The sequence below is a fragment of the Halichoerus grypus genome, chromosome 10 (genome assembly GCF_964656455.1).
Source record: "Halichoerus grypus chromosome 10, mHalGry1.hap1.1, whole genome shotgun sequence".
In the NCBI taxonomy this organism is placed as follows: Eukaryota; Metazoa; Chordata; class Mammalia; order Carnivora; family Phocidae; genus Halichoerus; species Halichoerus grypus.
This window is the reverse complement of record NC_135721.1, coordinates 112,151,598-112,174,093: the sequence shown is the minus strand read 5'-3', so window position 1 is coordinate 112,174,093 and position 22,496 is coordinate 112,151,598. Positions and strand designations below refer to the sequence as shown.

The window sequence follows — 22,496 nt, the reverse complement described above, 5'->3', positions numbered from 1 at the left end:
TGTCTTCAGCCTTTCCCCAGCATATCTTGAGATTTTATTTATTTATTTGCGAGAGACAGATAGTGAGAGATAGCACGAGCTGGGGGGCGGGGAGGGGCAGAGGGAAGGGGGGAAGCAGGCTTCCTGCTGAGCAGGGAGCCCATCATGGGGCTCGATCCCAGGACCCTGAGATCATGACCTGAGCCGAAGGCAGATGTTTAACCAAGCCACCCAGGCACCCCAGGCTTTTCTGGGTATTAACCCTCCCCGCCAGTCACCCTCTCCTTGTACCTCGTGTGCTTTTATTGGCATTCACCCCTGTGTGTCCATTACTATAACCTGCAAACCCAGCGCGGTGCCTGCCCACGGTCGGTATTTGTTGCATGAATTCTCTCCTTGCCCGGCAGGCCGCAAGTTTGACCTGCGCGTCTACGTGTTGGTGATGTCGGTGAGTAGCTAAGAGGGGCCCCTCCTCCAGCCGCAGGTAAGGAACAGCTGGAGGGAGACAAGGGGCAGAAGCCATTCTGGGGGGGGCACCTGTGTGAGCTTGTCTGATGTTGCCCGCCTGGGAGAGCCCACGGGGCATCCGAGGATAAGAGGGGGGTGAGTAAACAGATCCCACTTTTGCCATCCCAGGGTCTGGGTTTGCCCTCTACCTGTCCTTTATTCACCCAGCCATCCATGGTAACCGCAGCTAACTTTTAGTGAGCACCTACTAAGTACCAAGCCCTGGTATTTGGCAGATTTTATATCATTCAGTCCTCCTAATAACCAGGGAGGTCGGTTCGATTCTTATCCTCATTTTACAGATGAAGAAACAGATACAGCAGGGTTGAGTGACTTGTCCAAGGTCACACACTGGTGACCGACAGAGTTGGGGTTCAAATCCACGCAGCCTAGCCCCAGAGTCTGCTCTCAAACTAGGAGTTGCTGTGCTCCCCACCCCCCCCACTCATTCAACAGTGTTCAGACCTTCATGGTATGGCACTCTGTGCGGGGCACCGGACATAGGGGTGTGGGACGCAGGCTCAGCCCTGTGCTCCTGGAGCTTACTGTCTGGTGGGGATTGTGGACACACGCTGAGCTGGGGTGTTGCTTGTGGTGGTGGAGCAGAGAAGAGGCCTGTTCATTCTATTCCCTTCTGCATCTTCTTCCCACCCCCAGCACCAGGGAAGGAGGGGCTAGAATCAGAGGAGGCTGACCCTGGAGCAGATTCTTGAGGGGTGATGTGGGAAGGAAGGAAGGGCACGCTGGGTGGAGGAAACAGCAGGTGCAAAAGCTCAGAGGGGCAAAAGTGCTCGTATTCACCCCCACCCCTGCCTCCCCCTCCTTTCCCTCCTGGACGCAGTACCTCCCGCTTCGGGCCTGGCTGTACCGGGACGGCTTTGCCCGATTCTCCAACACCCGCTTCACCCTGAGCAGCATTGATGACCAATGTATCCTGGGATCGCTGCCTGCCCATCTCCCATGCACCCTGCCCCTTCCCATCCCCCAGCTGGTCAGGGAGAACGTATTCATTCCACAGAGCGCCAAGCTGGGGTCTGGGCACAGGAGAAAACAGCAGCGAACAAGACGGGCCTGGTCCCTTCCTCCGGGCCCTGACAGTCCTGTAGGGAGCCCCCAGTGATCCCAGGGGAGCGGCTCTGCTCTGCTCAGAGCAGCTCACCCCAAACTGCTCTGCCTGACGATCATTTTGGTGGTGTGCCGGCCATCCGCACTGGTTCACGGTCATAGGACGGGAGAGTTTGAGCCTCTCTGGAGACCGTTTGCATCCTTTCATGTGCTTTAGTCATTGGCTCATGTATTCACTCAAACACGATGTCCTCTTCATCCACCACGCTGGCAGGGACCGAAAATTTGGTAACACACTGTGTCGGCGAGGCTGGGGGAATACCGGTGCTGCTGGGGGAGTATAAGTTGGTACAACCGCTTTGGAGGCGACCTGGCAAATGTCTATCAAAAGACAAAAAGCACATGCCCTCTGACCCAGCAATCCCTTCAGGGAATTTACCTGACACATACACTCACGGTATAGGAGAAGGAGGTTGAAAGGTTATGCACTGCACAGCCTTGTTTGTGAGAGCAAAAAAAGATAGGAAATAAAACCAATGGCTCATTTACACAATGGAATACTATGTGGCTGTTAAAAAGGAATGAGGGCCATGCTTTATGTGCAGATGTGAAATAATCTCGGTGATGTATTGTCAGTTGGAAAAAAGCAAAGTATAGAACTCTGAAAAGTATGCTTCCGTTCACATTACAGATCTCTCTCTGTGTATCTGTGCACAGACATCTCTGGAAGTACAAGAAATTGGAAACAGAAGTTGCCCTTGGGAGGGGACTTGGGCAGGTGGGCACAGGCGTGGGGAAGGACATATGTCCTCAGACACATTTTGATGCCTTTTGGTTTTTGAACCACGAGAGTGTATTATTCGGTTAGAATATCCACATCAAAAATAATGTTTCTAAGATTTTTAGACATGAGCATCAGAAGAAAAGAGGTTGACAGTCCAGAAACGGGGAGATGAGAAATCAGCAGGACGAGATGGCCTGCATGTGGGAGAGAAGGAAAGGAAGGTGCTGCGTCTGCTAAGCTGCTGACGAGGGCAGCCCAGTTCTAGCCAGTTCGCGCCTCTCGCCTTAATTTTGTCTCTCGATTATGGGTCTGTCTGAGCTACTTGCCTGCATGCTGGAATGGGAGGGAGCCCTCCTGGCTATTTCCTACGACTTTCCCCCATCTTTCCAACTTTAGCATCTTTAGTATGTTTGTTTCATTTTGTAATTCTAACAAGCATTTGTCATAGGCAAGTTAACATCTATTTTAGGTTCATTTTTTTGGCCACCGTGTGTTTTGTTAAGATTAAATCACCCACGTAAAGCATTTAGGACAGTGCTGAGCCCAGAGTGAGTGCTCAGCACGCCTTAGTCATCCCCTGCCCACTATTTACAAGTGTTTGTGTATCTCTGGGGTCGTGGGGCCTTAATAAGCAAATCCCAGCCTCCTCCAGGACTACTTTCTAGTTAATGAGGCTTTCCTGCTTGCACAGTGAGTGAATACATATTATTTTCCATAACTTCTTTTCGTTGTTTTTAATTTTTAAATGTTAAAATAGTTAAAACGTATAGAAAAATGTAGAAAAGACTATCAGAGAAATCCAGGCATCCATCCAGATTTGACAAATGTTAATATTTTGCCACATTTGCTTCTATTACACACCCAACTTTTAAAATAATAAAGCAGGGCGCCTGGTTGGCTCAGTTGTGGGCGCCTGGGTGGCTCAGTCGTTGGGCGTCTGCCTTCGGCTCAGGTCATGATCCCAGGGCCCTGGGATCGAGTCCCGCATCGGGCTCCCTGCTCGCCAGGAAGCCTGCTTCTCCCTCTCCCACTCCCCCTGCTTGTGTTCCTGCTCTCGCTGTCTCTGTCTCTGTCTCTGTCAAATAAACAAAATCTTTAAAAATAAATAAATAAATAAAATAAAATAAAATAATAAAGCAACTTTGGAGGCACCTGGGTGGCTCAGTCAGTTAAGTGACCAATGCTTAGCTTTAACTCAGGTCATTATCTCAGGGCTGTGGGATCGAGCCCCACGTCAGGTTATGTGCCTAGCACAGAGTCTGCTTGGGACTCTCTCTCCCCCTCTGCCCCTCCCCCCTGCTCTCTCTCTCTCAAATAAATAAATACCTCTTAAAAATATATACATAATAAAGCAACTTTGGATCACAGAATAATAAGACATATTTTAACCTGACGCTAAATATATATATTTACATTTTTATATATAGCTCATGCACAGTTACTCAAATAATATATGCATATATATACGTACACACACAAAATACAAAAGTAACCACCTCAACACTGTAATAATAAATAGAAATAAGTTAAAACGCCTTTGTGGGGTGGTAAAAGGAATGATAAAGCATCTGCATGAAATTGCACAGCTGTTACAATGAGGTCAATTGAACTGTCATGGAAAGTCATCTGAGATAGACTATTAAGTGAATAACCACACACAGATATAGAACTGGTAGGTTTATGATCCTGATTTGGCTTTTAAGGAAGGATGTTTCTGTTTAGAAGAAAGTAAGAAAGGATGTTCACTAATTTATTAATTCTGAAAACCACAGAGGATTAGAATCAGGTCAGGAACTTTTATTTCCAACTTTACGTGTTTTCCTGTATTATCAATTGTTTTTTACAACCATTATGTATTACTTTAATAATAAATATAATAAAATATTTAAAGAGTGTAGCTTTCACAATACAAATAGTATAGCTTTTTAAAGACAAATCAGAAAATTCAGAAAATGTACAAAAAGGGGGTGGGGGGAGAAAGGCCTTCTCTAGTCATGTTTTCCAGAGACAACTACTTACCCTTCTGATGTATTTCCTCCTAGGTTCATTTGTATGGTTTTTTGTTGTTGTTGTTTGTATTTTATAAAGGAGTGATCCCACCATATAAACATAACTGTTTTTTCACTAAACATGTCAGTATTTTCCTTGCAGACATTTTTTATTAGTTATAAAATATTCCACTGAGTTGGATTTACTGGTTTACTAATCCTCCACGCTGCAGGCATTTGGGAAGTATTCAGTTTCCTCCAATTATGACATATAGTGCCACAAAGAAATGTATTTTTCATAAATCTTTTACTATATTTAAATTTTTTCCTTCAGATGACATTGCAGAAGTGTAACTGCTGGGTCAAGGGCTTATGGCTAGATTGTTTTCCAGAAGGTTCTTTTGTATTTTTACCCTTCCATTGACAGGGCCCATTTTATCCCTGCTCTCCGGTTCTGAAGACAACCATTTTAAAGAGACATTTTTAAAACAACTGGCACGTATAGGTGAAGCATATATGGGCATTCATTATACTTGCAACGATTCTGTGAGTTTTGAGTTTTTCCAAATAAAAAGGTTGAAACATGTGTAACTGACTTAAAGGGGAAGCAGGATTTTGCCTTAGAATTTGCATTTCTTCCAATTGTATTTTTGCCCCATTTGCATCCCTTTAAAATTGGGTATCGTCTATTACTGGAAACGTTAGGCATTTTCCCAGATGGTCTTTTGCCAGTTACGTCTCCTCTGATGTGTTCATATCCCTCTATTTACTTATCTATTAGGGTCATAAATTTTTATTGTTAACAATTTATGTGAGATTTTCATGTGACAAAACATTAGCCTATCAGAGTTGCTACAAATCTTGTCTCTAGTCATGCTTGCTTTTCATTCTTGTCTTGATATCTGATTATTTTTATGTTTACATAGTTGGCCCATCCACTGACTTCCTCTGATTTCTATTGTCATTTCTAAGCAAAAAAAAAATTTCCTGCTGAAAGAGTTCATAACTAATCAGTTCCACTTCTCTACAGATTGGTTTTGATGGTTTGCTACTCTTTGCCTATTTTCCCACCTATGTACCCAGCTTAATAGGTGAGGAAACAGGCTCAGAGGTTAAGTGACTTGCTCGAGGCGGGGCGGGGGGGGGAGCCAGTAAAGATGCAGGTGGGATTTGAACCCAGGCCCAACTGGTTACAAGGCCCACATCCGTGCTGTCTGGGCTGTTTGGTAGCCTTCCTCATCAATGGCCAAGCGCAAGTCTTAGTTTGGTCTCTGGGGGCTACATGGCACAGGGCTCATCCTTCTTGTTCGCACTAGTCCTTGACCACCAACCTCACCCAGATGTTCACCTCACCAATGTTGCTGTGCAAAAGACATCTCCTGACTACCACCCAAAGAAGGTAAGGAAGCTGGGCTTCTGCCTTCCAGGGCCAGCCTTTTGGGACCGGGTTGGGGTAGGGAGGTGGGGTACCAAGGAGCCCGGGACAGGCCTATCTTGGGCTCATAGTTCACCAGTGAGGTCAGGACCACCCTTCCCACTTGCAGGGCCCAAGGCAAGAGTACAGATGGAGACCCACACATCATGTGTCTAAATAGTTTAAGTTACAACTCAAAGAAACACACCCTGTAACAAAATGTGTTCTATCCTCCTACCTTGACAAGTATATTCCCATCCATCCATCCATCCATCCATCCATCCATCCATCATCCATCTTTCTTTCTCTCCCTATCATCCATCCATCCATCCATCCATCTAATAATCTAATAACCTATCTAATAACCTGGCAAGGCCAGGTTCAAATTTAGAATTCTCAGACTTCTCAGAGTTAAGAGCCAGAACAGTGGGGCACAGGGAGACCTGGCCCCCAGCTCACACCCACTCGCTTCTTTTCCCTCCCCCAGCTCTATCCCACACACTCCCATCTTCCTGAAAACAGTAACCAGTTGGTCGTCTTTGGGCCTTGGGGTACACACATGGTCAGTGCAGTCTGTCCCCAGGAAGGCAGGCCCAGGGAAGAAGCCTGTGCAGGCTGTTTGGGCAGTGACTTACGGGGTCCTGAGTACCCTGGCTGTGCTCTAGGAAGAGAGGCACAGGCTCTGGGTGGGCACCCCCCACCCCCAAGCATGCAGTAGCCTTGCTCCACAAGAGGGACAAACTCAGAGTTCTCCTACTCACCGGACTCAGGCCTGGGCCCTTCTTGTCCCAGCCCAAGGGCCATGCAATGCTGATTGTTTGAGGGTCCCAGCAGGCCGGGTCCCGGTTAATTGAGGCTCCCTCTCCCACCCCACCTGGGTGCTCGGGGCCCCAGGGCTGCAAGTGGATGCTCCAGCGCTTCCGTCAGTACCTTGCGTCCAAGCACGGGCCCGAGGCGGTGGAGACGCTCTTCAGCGATATGGACAACATCTTTGTCAGGAGCCTGCGGAGTGTGCAGAAGGTGATCATCAGCGACAAGCACTGCTTTGAGCTGTACGGCTATGACATCCTCATAGACCAGAACCTCAAGCCGTAAGTGGGTAGGCTGGCAGCCCGGAGGGGGGGGGCTGTTGTACGTGCTGTACCCGGACTGCCCGGGTTTGATCTCTGCCGCTTCCTTGTGTTGCGCCTCAGTTGGCCCATCTGTAAAATGGGCATTGTGCTTATAGCATTAGTATGAGGAATGAATGAGGTACCGTCCGTAGAGCACTGAACCCCAGGCCTGGCACTGAGAGACCTTTCTGGAACATCTGCTGAGCCAGGGATCCTTCCCTAGTCCCGGGCAAACTTCTTTGTAAGCCCTGCCGCTTTCAGGATGCAAAGTGCCACATAAGGGAATATTGTTACCATGTCGCTTTCTGCCAAGAATCTGGCAACAGTGGCCGGCTCTTCCCGGCTCGCCAGTCTCCACTCTCCCTGCTCCCGCCACCCCACAGTGCCCACGGAAGAGGTTGAACGGAGGAGGAAAACAAGCCTGAGGTGGTAGGGACCACAGTGATGGCCCCCATGTGATACAAAAGGACCCAGAAGCCCAGCGGGGTTGTTCCGGGTGCTTGAGGCCACGCAGTAAGTCAAGGGCAGAGCCAGACCCAGGGTCATCATTTCTGGGCCAGTACTGCGGCTCCTGGAGCCAACCCCCTCCCCGGGGTCACTGGACCGGTGTGGAGGGGTTTTCAGAGCCAGGAGTTGGAGCCCCAGAATGAGGCCTAGGTCAGATAGCTTCAAGAGAAACAGGGTCCTGGGGCCAGTGGGTCTCTCCTCTGCCCCCTGCAGCAGGACGTGGCTGGGGAAACAAGTTTGGGAGGGGGAGGGCCCGCGTCTGCCACCGACCTGCCCGGGGAGCCCTTCCCTCTCTGGGCCCCAGGTTCTTGTCCGTCAACGACCTGGTTGCGCAAAACCAAAGTTTGTAAGCTGGGGGCCCTTGGGACCCATCGCTATGGTCCTTACCACCTCAGGCTTGTTTTCCTCATCAGTTCAACCTCCTCTGTGTCTGTGGCCCACAGACACTTGAGTTTGGACTTCATACGGTTTTTTATTTAAATTCATTGATGATCTCTAAAAAACGGGGAGATATTTACACAACAGTCTGGAGTTTTGCCTTTTCTGGAAAACTCAGAGGGTCTGCTGACCCTGGGCCACACTCCCACAGGGCAGCAGTGTCCTGGAGGTGCCGTGGCAACAGTGGCAGGCTCTTCCCTGCTCGCCAGTCTCCGCTCCTCCCTGCTCCCACCACCCCCAGCGGCCAGGCACTTGCCCTCCGCAGGCAAGCGTTCACTAGGGCTCTATTGGAAGAAGGAAGAGCAATAGGAGGGTGGCAATATCACTCCACCCCTCCAGCTTGCCTCATTTAGGTACCACTTGGCCCCTGTGGGGATTTCAAGTTTGTGACCACTGTCTTCAAAAAGTTTTAGCCGCTGAGTCCTTTCTTCTAGTGGAAAAATGGAAAGAACGACCTTGGTTGAATTGAGGGTTGGGCCCAGGCACCACATGTAGCCTCTCGGCAAAATTTCAGGGGCCCCACGGACCAGGTAACCCTAAGGCCTTCCGTGCCCCTCCTTCCCCAGGTGGCTCCTGGAGGTCAATGCGTCCCCGTCGTTGACAGCCAGCAGCCAGGAGGACTATGAGCTCAAGACCTGCCTCTTGGAAGACACCCTGCATGTGGTGGACATGGAGGCCAGGTAACGGGGGGCAGCCTCGCTCAGGCACCCCTGGACATGACAGCTGGGGCCCCCAGCAAGGAAGACAGAACTCACAGCACTGGGACTTGAGCAGTATGTAGGGGTGGCTCAGGCCTGCTTGCCATTTCATAGATGGACAAACTGAGATGTTCACACAGGGTTATATCGTGGTTCAAGGACTCAGCCCTTTTGGGGCAGAGCAGGACCAACTACAGCCTTCTGAGATTCAGCCCAGCAGGATTTCCTCCACACTTCCTGACTGTGAGACCCTGGACTTCACCTGTCTGAGCCTCAGTTTCCTCATCTGTAAAATGGGAAACATCATGTTTACCTCTCAAGGTTGTTAAATTAATTTACCATGATTATTTATTGTAAAGTGTCTAGCTCACCATAAGTGTTCAGTAAGAGACTATATATTGTTATAACAATGTGTATATAATGGGACAATCCAGGGTCTGACTTCAGGAATGGCTGAATCCAGGTGCTCAGTCGGTATTGATTGGTCTGTCTGCTCACTGGCTCACTCTCTCTCTCTCTCTCATTCCCTTTCTCTCCCTTTCTCCCTCTCCCTCCCCAACCCCCACTTCTTTCCTATGCATTAGCTTTTTCCCAATTATTCCAGGAAAGGTTGAGGGCTCTCATTCTTATTGATGGGGATTATGTCACATGCCCATCTCTGAACCAATCATTGTGACTCTGATGGACTGGGCCTACATCTTGTGCCCATCTCCCAGAAGGGTGGGATCATCCCCACCTGAGGCATGTGAGTGAGAGAGGGAGGAGTACCTGGAAAAGTCAAGTACCCTTAGGCTGAAAGAAGCTGAAATGGGTGCTGAGCAGGCAGAACCTCAAGTGTCCTCTATATCTACCATCACTTATTCATTGAACAAACATTTGGGCCCCTAATATGTGCCAGGACCTGTGCCACACCCTGGGGACACAGTAAAGGACACAATAGACCTAGTCCCTGCTTTCCTGGATTTTATGGTCCAGGAAGGACGGCAGACTTTAAGTATAAGTAGGTTCATGTTACTGAGGGCAAGGGTGGGAGCCTGGGGACAATAAGGGAGATGACCCCTCTGAGTCCTGTCTGGGCCCCCGGGAAATGGGTGGACAAAAGAAGGAATTCTGACAGCATGGGCACCAGTAGGGTGCAGGGAGGGAGCGGGGAACTGGCCTGGGTCTTCGGGCCCCACCAGGTGCACCTTCATCATCCCCTTGTATCTCCTGCCCATCCAGGCTCACAGGAAGGGAGAAGCGAGTGGGAGGCTTTGACCTCATGTGGAATGATGGCCCTGTCAGCAGAGAAGAGGGGGCTCCTGACCTGTCGGGGATGGGGAACTTTGTGACCAACACACACCTTGGTATGTGGGGCCAGGTGGGGAATGGGCACTGGGGATGGGTCATAAGAGGAGCCAGGTAGTCTAGGAGACAGCTTGGCACAGTGGTTAGACTGTTTTCACTTGCCCTACCATTTACCAGCTGTGCGACCTTGGGCAAGGGACTGAACCTCTCTGTTCCTCATCTGTAAAATGGAGATTAAAGAGTTTTTACTCTCAATATATGCCTGGAACACCACCTGGTACATAGCAAGAGATCTTATTAATCTGTCAGGAGGTGGATTTCAAGAGACTTAGGTGAAAAAAAAAAAAAAGCACACTGTGTTAAAAGAAATTAAGGACTCCAGTGCTTGACTTCAAACTTGGTTTTTAAAAAAGTGAAAAATTTTCCTGATTATAAAAAGTATTTACTCCTTGTAGAATATTTGAAAACCAAAAGGAAATAAACCACCTAGACATAACCAACTTTAACGATCTGTTGTATTTCCTTCCAGTGTTTCAAAAATGTGTATATTTACACTTTTTCTTTCACAAAATGGGCACTGGGCTGGAGTTTTGGGTCCCACTTTTCCAAGTAGCATATTCCATGTCATTCAACGATATTAATAAGAGCCTCTCTTCTGGAAACACTTTCCGGCTAGGTCCGAGCTAAATATTTTACATACATTATTTCATTTTTAGGCAGCTTCTATCGTTTTACAGATGGGGAAATGGTCTCCAGATCTTACATAACTTGCTGAGGGTCCCAGTTATAAATGGTGAGCCAGGACTTGAACCCTAGTCTCTCTTACTCTAAAACCTGAATGCTTGGCTGCTAGAAAATCCTGTCCCTTACCACAGTTAAAAGCAAAATTACTATACAGCTGTAAAATATTCCAGCTTGTATATGTGCTGACCTTACTAAATCCATTTCTTATAATTGAGCATTTGGCAGGATTCCAAATTTTTACTTTTATAAATAATGCCATGCCATGATGAACATCCTCTCACATAAAGCTCAGCTGAAATTTCTGGCTATTTCTTTAGGACAGATTCCTAGAAGTAGAATTACTGGGTCAGAGGGATGGACTTATTACAACTAAATTGCTTTCTAGAAAGATAACACAAATTTGCCTGCTCTGAATTAAAAAAAAAAAAAAAGAAAAAAAAAACTTTGTCAACTTGATAGGCAAAAAAGTTCTGACTTGTTTTATGTGTTCCATTGATTATTGGTGAGGTTTTGGATTTTTCAATTTGCGTTTCTTCTTTTGTAAGCTGTCCATACTCTCTATGTATTTTTCAGTAGACTGTTTTCTAAATTTATAAAGGCCTTGGATATTAATACATTGATGATATTACCCCTCTGTCAAACTTACGGTAAATATTTTCCTGAATTTGTTATTTGCTTTTAAATTTTATTTGTGGCTTATTTTTTTTTTATGAAGTTTTAAATCTTTTTTGGAGTTTGGTATGTTTTAGGATTGAGTTTGGCTGCAAGCAACTGAAAAGCCAACTAATAGGTACACAGGGCGAGTGATGTGTCTTGAGCCACAGGAAGTCTTGGGGTAGGCCAGGCAGGGCTGACACAATGGAGGCAAAATGCCCCCAGAGACCCAGAGCTTTCCTCTTTCCGCTTTGCCACACTTAGCTTGTTGCCTCATGGTTGCAAGATAGCTGCTCCAGCTCCAGACACTGTCCTTGTCCCAGGCAGGAAGAAGCAGGAAGGCCTGAGGGCCAAGGCTTTCCTTCAAGTTTGGACTCTATTCCAAAAGGGAAACCCTCCTGGGGCTGACATCTTACTGGCAAGAACTGGGTCACGTGGCCACAATAGCTGTAAGGAAGCCTGGGATGTCAAGTAATTTGCTTGAGGAGGCGGAGGAGAGGGCATTTATGAAAGGCTTTTCCCCAGCCGATTCCCTAGGGTCTACCGAGTTATGTTGTTGGAAGATGACTATCCAGTGCTCTCAAGCTTTAATGTGCATGTAATCATCTGCAAATCTTGTTAAAATGCAGATTATGATTCAGTAGGTCTGGAGTGGGGGCTTAAGATTCTGCATTTCTAACAAGCTCCCAGGTGGTGCTCTATTAGTTAGCAGTTGTTATATAACAAACCAATCCTCCCCAAACCCAGAGGCTTAAAACAACTACTGTCTTGTTTGCGGATTCTTCAGGTCTTGCCTGGGGTTGCTCAGAGGGCTGCATGCGCCCGGCAGATCCACTGAGACCCAGTGGCCTAGAAGAGCCTCGTTCACACGTGTGGTGGTTGAGACTGGCTGTCAGCTGGGTCTCTCTTTCCAGGCGGCCACCCGTCCTCCAGCAGCCCAGCCCCACATGGTAGCCTCAGGGTTCCGAGAAGGTGAGAGAAGTCCTAGGGAAGCCTCTTGGGGCCTAGGCTCAGAAGCCCCACAGTATAGTGTCATTCTGCCACAATCCATCCGTCAAAGCTGCTCCACCCCAGATTCACGGGGCAAGGAAGTGGCCCCCACCTCCAGATGGAGGAGCACCAACGTACCTTGCAGAGACTCGTGCATAGAGGAACGGAAGGAGTTGTTGCAGCTAGCTATCTTAGCCAATCATCCGCCTCAGATATGAATGCTGCTGGTGCCGGGGCCTGGTTCGAGTGGCAAAGATGCAGAACAGTGGTTCTCTCCATCTTGGCTGCTATAGGAATTCTGCAGGAGCTTTCAAAAATACTAATGCCTGCTGAAGGTCAAGATACAGTTGGTCTGGCCATTAGTCTTCTTAAAAGTGCCCAGCTGACTCTAAAGTGCAGCCTAGGTTGACAGCCACTGCTTTAGAAGTCTCTAAAATAATTCCCAAGTCTCCAGTCGAGTGTCTGGGTGGATGGTAGTGAGTACAAGACAAGCTGGTTGGGGTGGGAAGAGCATGGACAGAGTGAGTAAGGGAAATGTTGAGGGGTTTCCAGGTGAAAAGATCAGCAGGTAACTCCAAGAAGAGGTTTGCATTGGACATGAAGATTTGGGAGTTGTGAAAGAACCAATTAAAGCTTTGGCAAACCCTGGGGACACATGTAGTGGGCCTCAGCTGGGTGAAGCCTTGATAGCCAGTGAGTGCCTAGGAAGCAGGGATGGGGCTCGGGGCTGCTAAGAAAGATGGCAGATGCCTGCAGGACAGAATAGTTGTGGCCACAGCGAGCCAGTCACTCAGCCAGCATCTGTGAGTGCCATCCATGTGCCTGGCACAACTTAATGACCATGGAGCTGCCTCACAGACCCGCTGTGAGGACAAGCAGGAAGTGAGTGACACCGTGAATGTGCTGGAAGAGGAGGCATCTCGGAAGCTCGCGTTGGCCTCTCAAGCAGGGACCGCCTAGGACACACTTCCAGGAGCGCAGGGGCCGCTTGTGGGGAAAATTGATCTCTCAACCACTTGTGCCTGCCCTCTGGGGTTGGGGAAGGGAAGGAAGCTAACGCTTAACCTGTTAGGGACCAGGCACTATGCTAGCTTGCGATGTGTTTCCAGCAAGCGCAGCCAAGAGGAAAGGTCGTGTGGAGCAGTGGTTAAGAGCTTGGCCTCTGGTGCTACAGAGCCTGGGTTCAAGTCTCAGTTCTGCTACTTTTGGTGTGATTTGGAGCACATTTCTTAACTTCTCTGAGCCTGTTTCTCTTCTCCACATCATTCCTGTGAGGGCTCAACACATTAATCCACATTCAGCACCTGGGGCGGGGTAAGCTGAAATGAATGTTAACTTTTTCTTTTGGTGATCCTTACATTCCCTCCTGAAAGCGGGTATCCTGGTTTACAGATGAGCAAACTAAGCTGGAGGCGGGTCAATGACCTGCTCAAGGGCCACGGAGTGCAGGCAGGACGCAAACCATAGGCCATCCGGGGGTGCAAGCCCCTCCCAGCTCCCCCCACCCCCCAACCCCCGTGCCTCCACTACCAAGGCCATCCCAGCCAACACTCGGCTTCCCTTCCAGGCTGCGTCAATGACCGGAACAACCAGCTGAGGCAGCTATTCCGCTCCCTTCAGAGCCAGAAGAAAGCCTCCAGTTAGTCCCGGCAGCAGGAACAGCGACCCGACCAGGAGGTGCCCCCCAGTCCCCTCCCGACCCGTTCCCAGCACAGCGGCGCCTCAGAGCACTTGCCTCCCTCCCTCTGGCCTGGCAGCAGCTTTGCGGGCTGGGTGGGCCGCTGCCTGCTCGCTGTCTGCTGCCGCTTGTCTGGGTCCCCTGGACGCCCCCACCCCACCCCAGGCACCTCTGTACCCGGAGACAGCCAATCCCTGGGACTGTGTTTTAACCTTGCGGGACTGGCTTGGCGATCAGGCCCAGCGAGGACAGCTGCGGCAAGCCCTGCTACCCCAGAGAGACCGCGTCTAATAAAGGAACACAGGCCCTACTTGGAGTCACTGCACCCTGGGCCCCGGCTCGGGGGATGCTGATGATGGCTGAAGCCAAGTCCTCCCCGATTTGACCCTTTGATGTCTCAAAGGTTGAAATGATCCTTCAGGAGGAGGGGTTCAGGGGCTAGGGAACTGGTCTTAAGGTGTACTTGCAAAGCAAACAGTTATTAGATTGTATATTGGGCTCTGGGAAAGGGCTGAGCCTTAAATACATCTTTGTCTCCTTTCAACATCCTGACCTGGTGTGTCAGGGAGCTCATGGAGCTCCCCTGACCATCTGAAAACCAGTGGGCCAGAGCATCCCCATTTCTCAGATGGACAAGGTAAGGATCGGGAAGGCAGAGCTGCTTAGCGAGGGTCTCTGCAAAGGTGCACTCATCTGGGTCAGCTGGGTGATGGAAGTGCCTCTCTGCGTCTTCCTGGGAGCTGAGCTTCCAGAAAGCCTTGGCCTGGCAGGCAAGGAGATGGCGTAGGGAGTTAGGTGAAAGTTCTGCATTCTCTCCATATTCCCCATTCTTAAGCCTCCTCTTCATTTGAGAGACATTGCCACAGGGCAGGCTGGGGGTGAACCGCTCCACGGGGGACCTACTATGGGACCCAGGCAGTTCCCATTGCAACTCTCCCTGCTGCGGGACAGCTCTGGCTGCAAATAGCAGAGTTTTGGAAGGAAAAATACTGGCAAACCCCAGAAGTGAACCAGCCAGCCTTGGGAAGGCCAGAAGCCAGGCCACTCCGGGCCTCCTGCCTCCAGAGCGTGGGGACTTCCTTGCACCCTTGTGATGGAGGTAAGACCACACAGCCCCAGACACAGGCTCCTCATTTCCAGGACAGCCAATCTGATTGGCTCTTTGGCCTAAGCCACCACCCCGCTAGACAGGCAGGGGCAACGTTCCCATACGAGTCGTGAGCCAGGCCCACGTCCCAGGCACTACAGCAGCCATGTGTCCTTATCTTTGAACCTTGTGCTCCAACCCTGCAGCTTCTGTCTTGGGAGGGAGCCATGCAGTGTTTGCACACAAATGACTGGATTAGACGCTATCTGTCCATTGCTTTTCTCACCCACTACACCTTGGAACTTGTTCCCAGTCAGCGCTTCGAGAGCTTCCTTCTTGATGACAGGTGTACTGTATTCCACTGTCTGGAGCTATCGGTTCCTTTAACTAGTCTACTACGGACAGACACCTAGCTTCCGATTCCACCTCCCCATTTCAGGGCCATCATGGGGAAAACGCATGCTATTTTCTACTTAAAAAACTCAAGAGGATGCAAAATCATAGGTATGGGTCAAATGTGCCTTATGTAAAGTATTCTGTTTGGCCAACACCCAAGTCTTTAAAAACTTCTGCATTAGCAATATTTAAAAGACAGAAGATTCAACTTAAAAATCCAAATTTCTAGCTCCTCTTGGAAAAAAAACAACACAAAATGTTAAGATCTGGCCATACCAGCCTATGTTCCCATATCATTATGGTCTGGAGCCAAGTGGAGCGAGGGGGCCAGGTGAGGCCACCATCATTGTTACTGCCTGTCGAGTCCTGCTATCATTTCCCAGCAGGAGCCACTGTCCCTTTGCAGGTGGTGTCCTCAAGGCAGTGTGCCCTCAATTAAGGCCGAGATGAGGTAAAGAACAGAAGCTACTGTTCATTCATTTAGGAAACATTTATTAAGCCCTCAAAGAACATGAAAGACACAGTGCTGTCCTCACAGCACATTCACCCCTGGATCTGAGACCGCTGAGGGCGGGCGGGCGGGAACTCTGAGCAGTCTGGCCCAGGCCCTGCCTTCAGAGGTGGCGGAGGGCCACGTGAAGAGGCAGCTCCCTCCCCCATCTGTGGTACAGGACTCTGTAAGGCCTTCCTGACTAAATAGCAGGTGCATGAGTCTGAGACGCAGCATCCACACTGGGCTCCATCCCAGGGACAAGCAGGAAAAAAGGGCCAAAGTGGAGGCCACGGTGGGGAATGGCGTGTGCCCCACAGAAGGCTGCGGTGAACTACGAAGCACCAAGATTCTGCCCTTCATTCAGAAACCACCTGTGAGCCGCCCGCTTTATTCCAATTCCACTACATGCTGCTTGAGAATGCCCCTCTTCCTGAAAGGAATGCAGGAATGATGCTCCCCGCGGCTGCCAGGGGCCCATCTGAACAGCAGGCCCTTGTTAAAAGTGCCTGCTGTGGTCATTCTCACACCCTCACAGGCACGGCCCCCACCCCCCACTGGTGGCTGCCGGGGCCTATCAATGGGTCTTGTGTCCATCCAGCTCCAGTGGTCGGACCCAGCAGACACTGGCAGGCTGAGGGCTCCCTCCTGCCGTCACAGAGCAGCAATCCCCACAGACAGAGGCTTCTCATGCTCAGATTCCTGACGCCTATCTCCTAATAGGGTAGATCATGTCCTTGCAGGTTATAAAGCTGGAGAGTCCTGGGTCCTCCATGACCGGTGGGGAGGGGGGGGGGGAGGAGGAGAAGCTGTCTTTGGTACCCCATCTTGGTTCTTGAGTTTCATCCTTTTAAGATGATCTTGAGAGCTTTAAGTTCATCCTGGTTGAGGGGGTTCAGGTTAAAACCCTTCAACTCTGGTTTGCCTAGGGGGAGAAAACAATCCATCAGCAAGTTGGGCCTCCTGTTGTCCAACCTCCTGCTGGCCCTGGAGTCAGGCCCAGGAAAGGGGCTTATGCTGCATTCATGCTGCCAAACACTTGGCCTTAAGGTCTAACAGGGAAGGGCCTCAAATTCTGCAATGCACTGGACGAGGCACCTGAATCACCAAGGACCTGCAGAGTCACGACTCTGCTGCCCGATTTCTGCCAGACCTGTGACCAATCTGGAGTGGTTAGGTTTACCCAGAAGTTCAGCTCTGAGCTTGACCATCTGACTAAGGCCTTCTGCGTCCCCTCAGTCAGAGCTGTCCTGGTTCCTATACCACGCCCTAGGATATCATGTGAGATACCCCAGGCTGTTCCTCTTATGGCAGGAAAAAGACTCCTGACAGGAATAAGACCCCGCAACCCTCCTTGCCCATTCCATCTCTGGGCGGCTATGACCACTGCCCCTGCCCACAGCCTCTACACGGCCCATGTGCTGCCCAGGCCCTCGCCTGCCCACCTGGGAGGGGCTTCCCAACCGTGCTCTGCAAAGTCCATGCTGACATTGACAGTTCTCTCCCCTCCTGGTTTCCAGTTCCCTCCAGGCCCATACCTTGGGCCTCAAAGAGGCGGTTGACCTTCACTTTAAGTCGTTTCCGGAGTTTCTCTATTTCTTTATCCAGGTGATCCTGATCTGAAAAATGAGGTGGGCAGAGGATGGGGTTATACTAGACACAGTGACCCGAAGGCAGCTGGGGACGTCAGCTTCTGCCTAGCCTCCTTGAAAGCAAGGGCTCCTGGCATTCAGGAAGAAGGGGACTTCAGAGACCAACTGAGGAAGGAACTAAAGAGCTAGAGAAGGGAGGTGATCTGCCCAAGATGGCTGAGTGAGCCCAGGACAGGACTGAGCACCCTGTCCACTGACCTATTTTCATTATTCAAAGTACCTCGGGCTGCTCAGTGGTGGTGGTGGTGGGTAATATCTGGACTTTAGGTCCCCCTCCCACAATGAAATTACAGAAAATTGAAACATCAGACCAGAATGAAGAACCTAGACCCAGCCCATCCAAGATGGCTGGAAAATGTGTGGCTAAGGAATCTTACAAACCCAAGTCCAACAAGGTGAGCGGTTTTTAAACAACATGACAGTGGTAATATGTGACCTAAACAATCAATGGGCAAGCCTGATGCTGATGCTCAAGCTTAACCTAATTCACCATGAACAGAAAAGATTATCTTGCCAAGATGGATCGCACGTGAACACAAACTGCACTATGAGGAAGTAGAGGCTACAAAGCTTGGTGACACAACTGCCTAATGTCACCCGACTCCACCTGCTCACGATGACATGCTGGCTAGTCTGTTTTCCCCACAGATTTTCATTCTTTCTGATAGGGAGAAGCCCCAAGCAGCCGAGCCCTCTCGCCTGGGCAACGGTTTTAGTACTCATGGTAAATGACCGACCCTGGTCTCTTATGAGCTTATTTAGCTCACATCGACCCCTGAGAACCAGTGATGATAATGTCCCAGAACCCTTCTGCGTATGGTGACAAGACCACATTTGTGGGTCAAGACAGCTGAGGACCAGATCCTGAACCCAGGCAAGTGACCCCCTCTGAAAGCTCAGCCTGAGTGGCCTGCAGCCCATCACTCACATGCAATAACAACTCTTAATTTTAGAACCATAACATTAGTGTGCATTTTTCAACAGGAAGCTGGAAACTTCTCTAAGCTGATATAGTCTCCTTTGCTAAAATTTTATTTCAACAGGGATAGGGAGATTCTGCCTTCAGGGGCAGAGGCGACCTTGCTGGTTCTCTTGGCACACACATTTTCAAGGGTGGGGAAAGAGGAAACATGCATAATTTTCCCTTTTTCCAGCCAAGGACCCATCTGCACCTTGACTTTTTGCCTTTATGATGCTTCTCCAAAGAGCCTCCAGGATCGTGGTTATGAAGATTTGAGTAACATGTCGAGTGCCTAGGCCTTGGCAGACCCTAGAGGCTCGCTCTCCCCAAACCTCCACTGGCTCTATGGCAGGTGATGTGAAAGATAAAAGCGCACTCTGCCAGGCTCCCTTGCAGCTATGGGGGGGCAGCAGCACGTGACTTAGTTCTGGCCTATGAGATGTCAGCAGTCTCTGAGGAGGACAGCATTATTTGGAAATAGAAGGCAAGGCCATGTATGGAGAAAGCTGGCCCTCTGCCGTTCCTGCAGCCTGGCCTGTGGACATGAGGCCTGCAATGATGACACAGCCGCTCCAAGAATACGTGAAGGTGACTTGCTGAGCGTCCGTGCCAGTCCTTGACTCCCCACCTCTGGACAACTGACGAAAAAAACAGAACCAGATTTCCTAAGCCTCCATTTGTTGGGTTTTCTGTATTTGTGGCCCAGCTTGTTCCTCACTGATAAACAAGCACTGATAAGTACACACACACTTTTATCCCCACTTCACAAATGTGCTATGGAGATGCATCCCCTCCTTCAGAGATGAGGAAATAACTCAGAGTGGCAGAGCAAGGATTAAAACCCACACCTGTCTGAGCCCTATAACAGAGCTGCCACTCATCAAATGGCCCACAGTCTGACTCTCAGCTCTGGGTTAAGACCGAGGCTGGCAGGGGGAGACGTGTCCCTGACCCATCCCCAGAAGGTCTTACCTTTCTCAATCATTTCCTTCGTTTGAGGGTGAGGCATCTTGATAAACATGCTCCCGAAGCAAACCATCACATCTTCTGAAATGGCAAATGGTCACTCTTTCAACAAATATTTTTGAGCACTTACTCTCTGCCAGGCATTGTTTTAGATGCTGAAAACACAGCAGAACAAGACAAAGTTTCTGCCCTCATTGGGCTTATGATATAGTGGAGGAGAAGGAATAAATAAGCAAAGATACGATCCGTGAGGCCCTGATAAGGCTAAGTACTCTGGAGAAAAATAAAGCAGAGTAAGAGGGATGGGGGATGCCAGAGAAGGGGAGGACCTTGTTACTTTACCAGATGGTCTGACAAGGCCTCACTGATTATGTGACATTTGGGCAGAGATCTGAAGAAAGCGAGGCATGAGCCCTGCAGCCATCTGAGGAAAGAGTGAGCCAGGCAAGGGAATCAGGAACAGCAAAGACCAGTAATTTGCTTGGGGTGTTAGAACAGCAAGCAGACCAGTGTCAGACCTGTAACATTTTCTCCCTCATCTCCACAGGCTGTGTCACACATGTGTAGTTTTCTGTCTCTATTAGGGACAAGCTGAAAGCCTTAGAAGGAAAACAACACACCTCCAGGGCTGCAGTGACAAAACCTTGACTTACCAGAGAGGCTGAGATCCTTCTGCAGGGCCCGTAGGCCCTCCCGGTTCTGATTTCTTTTGGTGTCCAGGTCCACAATCTGCAAAGCACAGGGGCAGGAGGGAACTCAGCTCCCTCTTGCCTCAAACCATCACCTCCCAACAGACCAGGGGCTATTAAAACCCAATAGAGACAAGGCATCATTCCTGGGTTTCTTCCAATGTCACGCCTAAAACACACTCGTGTAAATGTATTTCTTCCCCTATTCAGTTTCCAGGTCTTTAAAGACAATGCTCTGTGCAGGTGTTCTCCCCACAGAGAAGGTGCTGGGGAAATGTTTGCTGATTAAACGGGTAATTCGTTATTATTCACTGGAGTGCTAATGCTCAAGCTTCAGGGCATTTCAGAATCACCAGGGGAGTAGAAACTTCTCCCTGGACAAGCTCCTCCAGCTCATTCTGACCTAGTATCACAAGAAGCCCAATGATACTAGACAGCAACAGCAGGGGTGGGGGGCACTGAGATGGTACTAACACCACAGAAGCTGCTAAGGAAGTAAGGAGGCAGAACAGTTTCTTGAGAGTGCTGACTCTGGAGCCTCCGCAACACCAAGGTTTGAATCCTGCTGGCCACTGCGAGCTGTGGAATTTCACCTTCTGAGAAATGGAGGTATGAACAGCACCTACCTCACACGTTACTGAGCCAGGAACTAAACGAGCTAGCATAGTACTTGACACACAGTAAGTGCCTGAGACATTTTAATCACTACTTTATTATCATCCCGCATACCCTGATGCAGTGTTTAATGGGCACTTATCCAAGTCTTCCACTTTTCAGTAAATACCCTGCCAATCATCCACTTATTCTAACTGGAGATGAGGAGTCATGAATCATTCTTCACTCCTACTCCCTCACCTCCCATATGTAAGCATCATCAAGGCCTACTAAATCCAACTCCAAAATATACCTCTGACCCATTCACTCGTCTCCATCACCACCACCCTGGCCCCAACCCATCCCTTGCAGGAACCTTGGCAGTGGCCGCTCACGGGCCCCTTGCCCCCCTACATTCTGTGCTCCACACAGCAGCCAGAAGAATCCTTTTAAAGCCTAAATCCAATTACATCATTCTCCCTCTCCCCATTAACTCCCTCCAAACACTTAGCACTTAAATTAGCACAAGACCCAGACTTCCTATGCAGGTGTACAAAGCGTCCCCACCTGCCCAATCTCAAGATTACTCAGGCCTCTTTTCCTCTTCTCCCGAGAGCCTTGGCGAAGACAGTGCACCCACGGTCAGTGGCACGGGGCCTGAGGAGGAACTGCCTTTTGAAAAAGGTGTGCAGGTAAACCACCCAAAGAGGTAATGGCTCGGGTCCGGAGGGCACGGCGAGGGGCGGAGGAAGGATGGAGACAGGGAATCCTTGGCACGGAGCAGGCGCGCACTTAACACGTGCTAATAAATGCGTGAAGCGCGGCGCCGTGCCAGGTGTCTGGCCCACCTTGCCTCACCGCTGCCCCACGTCTATGGTCACGGCCGTGAGCCCACCAGCCCACTGGGAACCCGCGCTGGAGCCGGATTCCGGGCCCTGCGCGCGGCCCTACGGCGCTCGCCGCCAGGCCCCAACCGCCGAACCCCGGCCCCAGCGCCGCGGACGGGCCTCCTACCTGCCGCTTGTCCGCCAGCACCTCCTCGGCGAGTTCTTCCACCTCCACCAAGTACCGCAGCACCCGCTCCGCCTCAGGTGATAGCATGGTACCCAGCAGCTCCGACTCAACCCAGATCGGCAGCGACTCAGCTTAAGATCCGCTTCGGCCGCGCACACGCACGGGCAGAACTTCCGGCGCGCACGCGCAATTAAAAGAACAGTGGCGCGCAGGCTCCAACCCTCGAGCGTCCGCAGGACGCGGGAGGCGGGGCCTAGCTTTGGGGGCGGGACTGGAGCGCCCCCTGCAGGCTCAGAGAGCATAGTCCACAGAGCTGCCTCTTAACCCCTCCTGCCTCCCTTCCGGTTTCTTGAGCACGTGCTAGGTGCCAGGCAGTTTTAGGTGCTGAGGGTGCAGCAGTGAACAAAACACAGTCCCTGTCCTCATGCAACTTCATCCTAGTGGGAAACACCGACAGTTCATGACAAACAAGTGGTTACATAGTATGGCGAGCAGTGATAAGTGTTTTGGAGTAATACAAATCATTCTTCCCCTGTTTAAGGAACACCAAGAAGGCCCATGTGTCAGTGTGACTTATATTTAACCTCTGACACCTTCAGTTTCCAATTTATAAAATGGGAGTGAATAAAAATCCCCCTCATTGTCTCTCTGCAGGATCAGAAGGAGGCAGGAATCATTTTTAAAATTCAGCTTTCACCAGTATTCGTTGAGCCCCTTTCTTGGGCCCAATGTCCAGAGTAGTTGACCTAGACCCAAGGAAGGGGCTGGAAAACCATGTGCAGTGAGCGATGAAGTGCCAGCT

At 50.1% G+C, this 22,496-nt stretch overlaps 2 protein-coding genes across 4 annotated transcripts in view; one reads left to right on the top strand and one right to left on the bottom strand.

Annotated features, from left to right (window-relative positions):
- TTLL9 (tubulin tyrosine ligase like 9) overlaps positions 1-14,351 on the top strand; it is a 38,272-nt gene extending 23,921 nt beyond the window's left edge. The window contains exons 9-15 of the mRNA XM_036121846.2: positions 387-427; positions 1,328-1,415; positions 5,664-5,722; positions 6,632-6,828; positions 8,361-8,474; positions 9,714-9,838; positions 13,735-14,351. Of these exons, the coding sequence (XP_035977739.1) occupies positions 387-427; positions 1,328-1,415; positions 5,664-5,722; positions 6,632-6,828; positions 8,361-8,474; positions 9,714-9,838; positions 13,735-13,811 (701 nt within the window). The 3' untranslated portion in view covers positions 13,812-14,351. The remainder of the gene's footprint in view (positions 1-386; positions 428-1,327; positions 1,416-5,663; positions 5,723-6,631; positions 6,829-8,360; positions 8,475-9,713; positions 9,839-13,734) is intronic.
- A 1,452-nt stretch (positions 14,352-15,803) lies between these two features.
- PDRG1 (p53 and DNA damage regulated 1) lies at positions 15,804-21,880 on the bottom strand. Of its 3 annotated transcripts, none has more exons than XM_036121861.2 (5): positions 21,695-21,880; positions 20,051-20,126; positions 19,404-19,478; positions 17,264-17,437; positions 15,804-16,743 (listed from the first exon to the last, which is right to left on the bottom strand). In XM_036121861.2, the coding sequence occupies exons 1-5, from the start codon at positions 21,779-21,781 to the stop codon at positions 16,661-16,663; spliced, it is 495 nt and encodes a 164-aa protein (XP_035977754.1). In that variant the 5' UTR covers positions 21,782-21,880; the 3' UTR covers positions 15,804-16,660. The 3 variants fall into 3 exon arrangements, with proteins under 3 accessions (XP_035977754.1, XP_035977755.1, XP_077913183.1); XM_036121862.2 differs by having other exon boundaries at positions 17,357-17,437; XM_078057057.1 differs by having other exon boundaries at positions 19,404-19,552; positions 21,695-21,757.
- Positions 21,881-22,496: the final 616 nt, after the last annotated feature.